At 44.1% G+C, this 10,569-nt stretch overlaps 1 protein-coding gene across 1 annotated transcript in view; it reads right to left on the bottom strand.

The window, feature by feature from the left end:
- Positions 1–969: 969 nt before the first annotated feature.
- The window catches only part of MAP3K2 (mitogen-activated protein kinase kinase kinase 2), a 43,464-nt gene continuing 33,864 nt past the window's right edge, over positions 970–10,569 (bottom strand). The window contains exons 13-16 of the mRNA XM_056861665.1: positions 7,029–7,160; positions 5,698–5,827; positions 2,869–3,046; positions 970–1,468 (exon numbers count right to left, since the gene is read on the bottom strand). Of these exons, the coding sequence (XP_056717643.1) occupies positions 1,243–1,468; positions 2,869–3,046; positions 5,698–5,827; positions 7,029–7,160 (666 nt within the window). The 3' untranslated portion in view covers positions 970–1,242. The remainder of the gene's footprint in view (positions 1,469–2,868; positions 3,047–5,697; positions 5,828–7,028; positions 7,161–10,569) is intronic.

Below are 10,569 nucleotides of genomic sequence, written 5' to 3'. Positions count from 1 at the left end.
AACCAAATTGTGCATGCTTGCCATGATGCAAATCACACAAATTATGCAAATACTATTAATCACTAAATCATATGTGCCTCTTATCGACAGAACCCTGTTCAACATCATCAGTAATGGTAAGCTTATTTTAGATACTGCCACCCATTCTAGTCTAAGTACTCTAAATTGTAACAGGAGAGAGAGAGAGAGAGAGAGAAAGAGAGAAAGAAAGAAAGGAAGACTTGTTCTTATGAAATATTATTAGGCAACAGGGCAAGGCAGATAGGACAGTATGTCAGGCTTGTACAGTGATCTGTAAAATATCCTTGTAACTTGCTATTTACGCCCCACCCTGACCTCCTCTAGTCTCACATCTTTGCAGACCCTGGCTTTGATTTTTAAAACTTATCTCCTCCATGGAAATTAGAAACATGCTCCTTTTAAAAAAGGAGGTCAACACTTGAAGAACTAGTGAACTAGCTCTCAATTCATAATGTGATTATTCTTCACAGCCAGTTAGTTCCCTAGTTATGGAGACACTGTCCTTCAAGGTTTGTATTCTAGAGGAATATAGACCTACAATAATCTGTGCACCTAAGACTCCTGATTTGTATTCCCCATACATCAGAAATTCTCAACTCTTACATGACCCTTTAACTAGTCAGCTGGGAGGGGGACTTCCTTGTGTATTTTAAGAAGAAATTATAATATGCTTACTTGGGGTGCAGGTGATGTGCTAGTCAGATGCTGTCATTTCCACAGTGCACCCTGCCCAGCAGTTTTTTTAAGCTTTACATGTCTCTTTCCATGGATCATAGACTGATTTAGAAACTGAAGCACAACCAAGACCCCTAACGGCAACTACCTACATACTAGAAAGGACAATTAAACACATTTTCCTCATCTTCCCTCTGCTAGCAACTTGTATTTTTCCTCTGCATCTTAAGTTAGTCAGCAGGGCTAGAAAAAAATTACACAATTCCTGACAGTCCAAAGTATTTGTCTCCCCTTAAATCAGGAATGAATATGTACTAAAGTGCTTAATACGAACCACATCAGTACACTGTTGAAAGAAAAACATTCTAGCTCTAAATGGAAAACACAATCTGCATTCTAAAATAAAGAGACTGTTAACAATCTATACAAAATAATCAAGAGAAAAGTTCTCTATTGTCTTTTGTCAACTTTGCGTAAAAGAACAAAAAACCCAAAGTGCAGTCAGAAACTAAATGCAGTAGGTGAGAGCTGGGTTGAGGCGGCCCATCAGTGATAATGTGCAAATGTGTGTCTTAGCAGTTCATCTGCAGATGGTCGCAACTTGGCCTCGGTAAAAATACGCTTTAGGAAATCTCTACCATGATCCGAGACGTGAGGTGGCAGCTGGGGATTGGTTGGCTGGGTGGCAATTTTAAAGATGGCAGCCATGGCTTCAAATTCTGCCCAGGGCGGTTTCTCAGTGAGCATTTCCACCACTGTACAGCCTACACTCCTGCAACAGGCAAGAATGAAAGTGAGTTACTGTCGACTAATACCGTCTGAGGTACCTGAAGGAAGAAGACCAGGATACATACTCAAAGACCACCATTCAAAATACACCATTTCTTATGCACATATCAGAAATTGCATATTTGGCCTTCTGTCACATGAAGCACAGCTACAACAAATTTTTGAGGCAGGAATAAACATTCAGAATTATACCATTACTTCTTACTAGATAGACACACAGGCCTGGCTTGTACTAGAGACCATCAAGCACCACTAAAGCATCAGGCCATATGTTTTTAGGAATGAGATGACAAACAAGGGCAATGTCACCATAGTTCAACTTGGTTTTAAAATGTGATGCTCTGGTTGCTCTCAACTGTATAAAAAATCTCAAAGCATGCATTAGACCTCCAAAGTTCCTCTTCTTACTTCTGTATCAGTCACTTCACACTGAGCAGATATGACTAATAATACGATCCTGTTTACCAATCTCATGTCTGAGTTGGACAGGCCTGCTTCTCAAGGCTAGCCCCACCATGCTCAACCCTACTCAGCTGGAGCTTCAACTGGAGAGCCAAGGGGGTCCTCTCTCCTGGCTACTTTCTCTTTCTCTCTGTGCTATAAAAATGTCCTCTTCCTCAGCTTTGAGATGCTGGGGTTTAAACACCCTCCAGAAGTGACAGCATGCCTCTCCCATCTACTCAAGACATCTGGGTTTCTCCCCATCTCTTGCCTAGCCCCCACTGCCATGACAACCAACTTAAGAGAAGAAGAGTTGATTTTTATACCTCGCTTTTCTCCACCTTTAAGGAGTCTCAAAGCAGCTTACAATCACCTTCCCTTTCCCTTTTACAACAGACACCTTGTGAGGTAGGTGAGGCTGAGAGAGTTCAGAGAGAACTGTGACTAGTCCAAGGTCACCCAGCAGGCTTCATGTGTAGGAGTGGGGAAACAAATCCGGTTCACCAGATTAGAGTCTGCTGCTCATGTGTAGGAGTGGGGAATCAAACCCGGTTCTCCAGATTAAAGTCCACCGCTTTTAACCACTAAGCCACACTGTCTCTGGCCAGGGGTTACTGAGGGAGGACTGGCACTTCTCTGAACCATGACTCACTGCTAGTGTTTTCCTGCCAGTGCTGCTGCCGAGCTCACCATCTGACGCTTAGATATAGCTTATCTCCCTGTGGGCTTCTCTTTGGCTGAAACAGTCTTCTGGGGGTGAGCACTTAGCTGTCATACCGATGCTTTCTTCCTTCTCTCCATAACTTTTAAATTCAACTACATGACAGGAACGTCAAGTGCATAAACACTAAACTATAGAACAAAATGTACAGTAAAACTGATGAAATACCATTTAGCGGTAAAGTCCTGTGTAAATGCTTTTTATAAGAGTAGGAAACATACCAGATATCTGCTTTCCTCCCATAACCTTCTCCACTGATAACTTCCGGACTCATCCAGTAAGGAGTTCCTGTGGCAGATTTCATTCCCGTGCCAGACAGACAAATTGTTTGCAGCCGCTTGCTGGCACCAAAATCACCCAATTTAACATTTCCTGCGGAGTCCCGTAGAATATTTGCTCCTGAAGAATATTTTTAAAATACAATTGACTGTATATTTGCCATTAAACAGTCCCATTCCAGTATAATATGTAATTCCATGATGCCAGCAGAATCTTAAATGAAATTGCATGTACATTTATTTAATTTTTGAAAGCCAAGTACCACTGATTTTGCAATCAGATTTTGGACTGGGTCACATAACACACTATAACCTTCATGAACAACCATTCAGCAACTACCTTTATGTCCACCTTAGGAAGCGGATCAAGCCAAAAAGGAAGAGAATGATGAACAGAGACTGGGGATAAATGCAGTTCCTATTACGTACCCCGAGAAACCACGAGGGAGGTGTGGGTGCAACCTACAGTTTGTTTTTTGTTTTGCTAGACAGGTATTTCCAAAAGTCCTTTGGATGCAAGTACAGGGTGCTTTATAAATATGGCATAACATATACAGTGAGGGAAAAAAGTATTTGATCCCCTGCTAAATTTGCCCGTTTGCCCTCTGACAAAGAAATGACCAGTCCAAAATTTTAATGGTAGGTTTATTGTAGCTGTGGGAGACAGAATAACAACAGGAAAAACCCCAGAAACCCAGAAGACAAAAGTCAGAGATTGATGTGCATTATAATGAGTGAAATAAGTATTTGATCCCCTATCAACCAGCCAGATTAGGGTTATGGTTAGGGTTAGGGTTCTGCTGTCAACAGAAGCAATCAATCCATCAGATTCCAAACTAGCCACCATGACCAAGACCAAAGAGCTGTCCAAGGATGTCAGGGACAAGACTGCAGACCTGCACAAGGCTGGACTGGGCTACAAGACTATTGCCAAGCAGCTTGGTGAGAAGGTGACAACCCTAACCCTGTCAACCTCCCTCGGTCTGGGGCTCCATGCAAGATCTCATCTCGTGGAGTTGCAATGATCATGAGAACGGTGATGAAGCAGCCCAGAACTACACGGGGGGAACTTGTCAATGATCTCAGGGCAGCTGGGACCATAGTCACCATGAAAACAGTTGGTAACACACTACGCTGTGAAGGACTGAGATCTTGCAGAGCCCGCAAGGTCCCCTTGCTCAAGACAGCACATGTACAGGCCCGTCTGTAATTTGCCAGTGCACATCTGAATGACCCAGAGGAGAACTGGGTGAAAGTGTTGTGGTCAGATGAGACCAAAATCGAGCTCTTTGGCATCAACTCAATTCGCCGTGTTTGAAGGAGGAGGAATGCTGCCTACGACCCCAAGAACACCATCCCCACCGTCAAACATGGAGGGGGACATATTATGCTTTGGGGGTGTTTTTCTGCTAAGGGGACAGGACACCTTCACCGCATCAAAGGGACGATGGACGGGACCATGTATCGTCAAATCTTGGGTGAGCACCTCCTTCCCTCAGCCAGGGCATTGAAAATGGGTCGAGGATGGGTATTCCAGCATGACAAGGACCCAAAACACATGGCCAAGGCAACAAAGGAGTGGCTCAAGAAGAAGTCTCCAGACTTTAATCCCATCGAAAATCTGTGGAGGGAGCTGAAGGTTCGAGTAGCTACACATCAGCCTCGAAATCTTACTGACTTGGAGAGGATCTGCAAAGAGGAGCGGGACAAAATACCTCCTGAGATGTGTGCAAACCTGGTGGCCACCTACAAGAAACGTCTGACCTCTGCAATTGCCAACAAGGGTTTTGTCACCAAGTACTAAGTCATCTTTTGCAAAGGGATCAAATACTTATTTCACTCATTATAATGCACATCAATCTCTGACTTTTGTCTTCTGGGTTTCTGGGGGTTTCCTGTTGTTATTCTGTCTCACAGCTACAATAGACCTACCATTAAAATTATGGACTGGTCATTTCTTTGTCAGAGGGCCAACGGGCAAATTCAGCAGGGGATCAAATACTTTTTTCCCTCACTGTAGCAGTCAAGACCATGTGCTGAGAGCCAGAACAACCCCAGTTCAAATTTCACCTCAGCCATGAACTCACTTCATGGCACTTGCCAAACCTCTATTTGTTCAGCCTCAGACCGCCATCTACAACTGGGGTGTGTGTGTGATAGTGATCTACATTACAGGATGTATTTATGGAGCTATTGTATGTGAAGCACTTTTAACATTTAGAACAGCACTATACGAACACTAAATATTGGGATGAATCCAATGACTGTCTTGCACTAAGTGAGGAGACTCCCTCCATCAGAGGAAAAGCAGTCACTCAAAAGTGAATAATCCACACACACACCCTTATTATTAGACTGCTGACATGGCAATTCCCCCCATACAGATTTATTCAATGAACTCCTTTGTGGTGAAATCTCTAGCCCCAGAAAAGGATATTGGACAGTACAAAGGGGAAGGAATCATAGTTATTAGCAGCCCTGTCAATTTAGATGTAGTTTAATGGTTTGCTTCCACAGCACTGTAATATTTCTTACAGCCTTTTTGACGAAACAATATGAGTTTCTCAATATATTTGTTTCTCAATAGGTCAGTTCTTGTTTCCCAACCTGAAACACTGCCAGCTGTTCTTATGGCAGAAACAGTCATTCTGACACAACCTCTAAAACAAATCATATGATGCTAACCTACTGGAGACATCACTTGCAATTCAATAATTTATGTTACTTCTTTGCAGCTGAATAGGCAAACTGCCAACCAACCCCCAACATTACCTTTAATATCTCTGTGTACAATCATGTTACTGTGCAAATAGTGAACTCCTTCCAAAATCTGCCGGGTATACTTTCGAGTCACATTCTCCGTGAGTGCACCATATGCCTTCAATTGATCTTTAATTGAGCCCTATGTGCAAAAGAAAAAAATGAACATTGCAGTAGCCTGTATTAATAGTGGATCTGCCTCTCTGGAAGACCATTAAGAAAAATTATTGCCTTCAAACTATTTAACCATTATATAGATACAAGACTTTGAAAACCTCTCCCCATCTGGCTCAACTCTCATTAGCATCTATATTAAAGATATGGAAAAAACATATGTATGGTTAAAAAAATCCAAATGGCATTTTAAAAGGCTCTTGACATAATGGTGTTGAACCAACATAGCATAGCAAGATTTACTTTAAAATAAGCACTCTGTAGATGTACAAAGCCCAACTTCTGCCTCTGTCTAGAGAACCTCAAGCACAGAAGAAGGTTACATACTGCTGTTAGTACCAGCTACTCAAAATAGGGACCCAAACTGGGCAATGCACATGCTTTACTCTCATCAGATGCAGGCTTCTTCTTTCCAGGAAGCAGCATTCTACATGCCTGCTGCACATTTGGGTAGCCTGTTTCCATATTCCTGTCACTGGACCATATATATTCTTATTAGCTTTTATTTGGGAAGTCAGAAGACAGTACAAACTGAAAACTGATAATGGTTAAGATGACCCCATGTCTAAACTCTACCAATGGGATCAAACAAATCAGTCAAGACAATTACAGCAGGGAAATCAGAGTTAAACACACATATTTGCCAGTCCTGTCATCAATGTGCACTTTCTCCTCCCCTTATGTCTTGCAATCAAATAAATGACTTCCTGGTTTTCAGCAAACCCTTGGCTTATTACATTTGAACTAGCACACTCTGGTTTGCACCTGTGATCTAAATTAGTTACTCCCTGGTTTGTAGACAGCACACAAGGAAGGGAGGGAGCATGGATATTCCACCCCACCCCTCCCAACTTGTTCACATGGTGGAAGGCCATGCTTTGATGTTGCATCTAAATCAAATCAATGAGCTGAAGATGCTAAATATGGTTCACAAGAAAGCAATACACAGGAATGATGGATGCAACTTGCTATTTAGGCTGAATATGTGATAAATAAGAGTCAGTCACTTGTGCAGTCATAAGGAGGAATTTATAGGGGCTTTCTGTTGGCATGCAATGTGTTTGAAAGGCTGAATACCTTCAAACAGGAAAGTTTTAAAAATGAATCCAGTATGCAACATTATTTATTTGATAGTGCATACATACTGTAGAAATTGATCTTTGGCTTACCCCTGGCATATATTCCATGAATATAGAGAGTGTTCTTTCTGGGGGGTCCCTCAAGCAGCCATAATACTGAACAATCCTTTCGTGCAGTAGGTTTTTCAATAGCTGAATCTCACATTCAAGTGCATTTACCTCCTGAAAAGCAAGAGTACAGTAAAATGTAATGGAATTTAGTAGACTTAAGTTTTTGGAAGCTTAAGAACTGATGCAATCCATAAATTATCACTTAAATGTTTAATCCCACTTGTACCTGAAATACAGTAGAAGAATCTCAAATAAGCGAAAGAGATGCCCATCAAGTTGTCTAGTATTATTTATTCATTTTAAGCATTTCTATACCACCTTTCTACCCAACTCAGGATTCCAAGGCGGTAAACATTTCAAACATTAAAACATCAAACACAAAATATGTTTAAAAATAAAACATAAACACTAAGGCACGCAAAACAGGGAGGAGAGGAAGGCTAATAAGAGAGTGAGAGAATGCCAAACAAAACAAAAAGACTGAAGACAACAATAGAGAGAAAGAGGCAACTCTCCCTGGGGAAGGAGTTCCAAAGTTTCAGCATTACAACCTAGAAGGCTCTTTCTCAGTTTGCCATCCGTCTAGTCTCAGATGCTGAGGGCACCCAAAGCAGCGCCTCTGTCAGGTCTGCTCTCTGCTGAGACAGCCAGACTGTGTGTGTGTTATGATTCTGCCAGGTGCGTCCCAAGGCGAAGCCTGGTAACTGCCAAATTCCTTTCCTCGGTGGGAACCGGTCTCGTGGGGTTTTTTTTTTTTGCCATGGCTGCCTTCAGTATTTGATATGACCAATGCTCTTCCATATAGGCCTTAAGCCGTGCCTTTAGTTCTCATTCGTGCCAATTTACCTGAGCTCTGTATACCTGTAGGTTTTCTAATAAATCAACTCTCTTTTGGACTACTCGCCTGTGGATGTTGTTTATGGGATTACCAAGGGGACAAGTGCTCACAGCCTCTGACAATGACTGGAGTGGTCAGGTACATTCATATGGGAGTAGACAGTCCTTAAGGTAGGCTGGCCCCAACCTATAAAGACCTTTAAAGGTCAATATAGCACCTTGAATTGGGCATGGAAGTAAATTGGGAGCCAGTGTAGCTGGAATAAGACTGGAGTGACGTAGTCCCTATGGCTCACTCCAGTCAACTTTCTGGCTGCACCATTCTGTACTAACTGCAGCTTCCAGTCAGTCTTCCAGGGCAGCCCCATACACAGCACATTGTAGTACTCTAATTACTAGGGCATGAACCATTTGGCTGCTCTGATTAATTTCAATGGTAAACATAGGAACCGTTTGCCATTTATTGGGTTCCTGTTCTCTTTCCTAACTGCAGTGATAAAAAGTGGATTCTACCATTGACATTCATCCACTTTACCAGATTATTAAGTACACACAGCTAATTTTTCTCATAGCTAAGTCAAAGATACAAATTATGAATGGTGCTTGAGCAGTAGAAACAGTGTTGCACTTACCTGTAACTGTTGTTTATTGAGTGGTCCTCTGCAGGCACACATAGGTACTGCGCATGCACAGGCCAGCCGCGGATCTTTCTGACAAGCTTCTGGAAAGGTCTGTCTTTGAAGCATGCACTCCCCCTCCCCTCCACCATGGGTCCGAGCCAACAGCTCTTCCTGCCCAATTGGACACAAGACGGGGGGGGGGTCACTCTCCTCCCTCAGTTCTCCATCTGCCACTGCAGAACAACTGCTCTGATGAGTGACAGCCCACAGCGGGGATGGAGGGAGGGATGTGTGCCTGCACAGAGGACCTGTGAGAGATCCCCCTCTCTGAGTTTGCTTCTCCAAATCAGTTGCTCAGACGTTGATACAGAAACAATAGATTTATTGAAGCCTTCAGGAGATGAGACAGGCACAGGTAGAAAGTTGCAAGTGAGGGGCTATACGGGTTTACAGAATATATTGACTCCAGGGCACTGGGGCACTGGGGTTCACACTTATTGTTATGGGAAGTTACAAGCTTGGCATAATACAAAACATCAGACGGATCCCAGGAAGTCTGGTGCGGCTATCACACTTCCAAGGCCGCACCGGCCTGAGGGAGTACTGGCAGGAAGAACAGCGGGGGGGAAGATACATGGGCCATCAGGCCTGGCGCCTGAGACCAGAAGGTGTGAACTGCTTTTACGAGTTCACTGATAACACCGCAGGTGATGGAAAGCAGAGACACAAAGACAGAGACCCTCACATTCTGCCCCCCTTAAGGCCCCCCTCCGAGAGGACGAGGCTTATCGGGATAAGCGAGGTGGAATTCTCGGACCAAGCGAGGAGCTGCCATGTGGGGTGCGGCCACCCATTCGTCATGAGCGGAGCCAAGGTTTTTCCAGCGAACAAAGTAAAACAGTTTCCCTTTCTTCCATTTGGAATCTAAAACCTTGGATATTTCCAAATGGGTATCCCCTCCTACTACGGTAGGAATCTCATGAGCGGGAGGGGGGTGGAACTGGGGAGCTGCTACATAAGGTTTGAGGAGGCTTATATGGAAGACTGGATGAACTCCCTTGAGAGTCTTAGGGAGACTCAGTTCCACGGTAACCTCGTTGATTACTCTGGTAATGGGGAAAGGTCCTACATAACGGTCGCTCAGTTTTTTGCAGGGGCGAAGAGAGCGGAGGTTTTTGGTGGACAGATAGACTTGCTCCCCCACCTTGAGTTCCCATCCCGGAGACCGGTGTTTGTCTGCTTGTTCCTTGTACTTGCTTTTTGCCCTTTCCAGATTTTTGAGCAACCATGGCCAGGTGGATTTAACCACCTGAATCCACTCCTGAAGATCAGGGGTAGACTGGAGCTCTGGCGAGACGGGGGCAGAACCGAAAGGGCCAAAATCCGTCCCGTATATAACTTGGAAGGGACTAAAGCCGGTAGAGGAATGAGGCGCATTGTTGTACGCATATTCGGCAAATGGCAGCAGGTCGACCCAGTCGTCCTGGTGGAAATTTACATAGCAACGCAAATAACATTCTACTACCGCATTTACTCGTTCCGTTTGACCATCCGTTTGGGGGTGATAGGCGGAAGAAAGGCCCTGTTCCTCCACTCCCATTAACTTTAGGAAAGCCCGCCAGAATTTGGCAACAAACTGGACCCCCCGGTCGGAGAGGACCTTCCTCGGGATCGAGTGTAGCCTGAGGACGTGCGTGATGAACAGTTTAGCTAAGCCCTGGGCTGAAGGAAGACCTGCACATGGAACGAAATGAACCTGTTTGGAAAAGAGGTCTGTGATAACCCAGAGAACCGTTTTCCCCCGACTTGGAGGTAGGTCGGTGATAAAATCCATGGCGATGACTTCCCAGGGACGGGAGGGGTTCTCAAGCGGCTTGAGAAGCCCCGGGGGTTTTCCCATCCGTTTCTTGGCTGTGGCGCAGGTGGGGCAGCTGCGCACATACAACTCTACATCAGATCTCATACCGGGCCACCAGAATTGCCTTCGAACCAGGTGAAGCGTTTTTATGAAACCAAAATGACCCGCTAGCCTGGCCCCATGTACAAGTCCCAATACTTCTTTG

The sequence above is a fragment of the Euleptes europaea genome, chromosome 15 (assembly GCF_029931775.1).
Source record: "Euleptes europaea isolate rEulEur1 chromosome 15, rEulEur1.hap1, whole genome shotgun sequence".
NCBI classification, from domain to species: domain Eukaryota; kingdom Metazoa; phylum Chordata; class Lepidosauria; order Squamata; family Sphaerodactylidae; genus Euleptes; species Euleptes europaea.
Note: the sequence above shows the minus strand (reverse complement) of the source record. Positions and strands in the feature narration are given on the sequence as shown.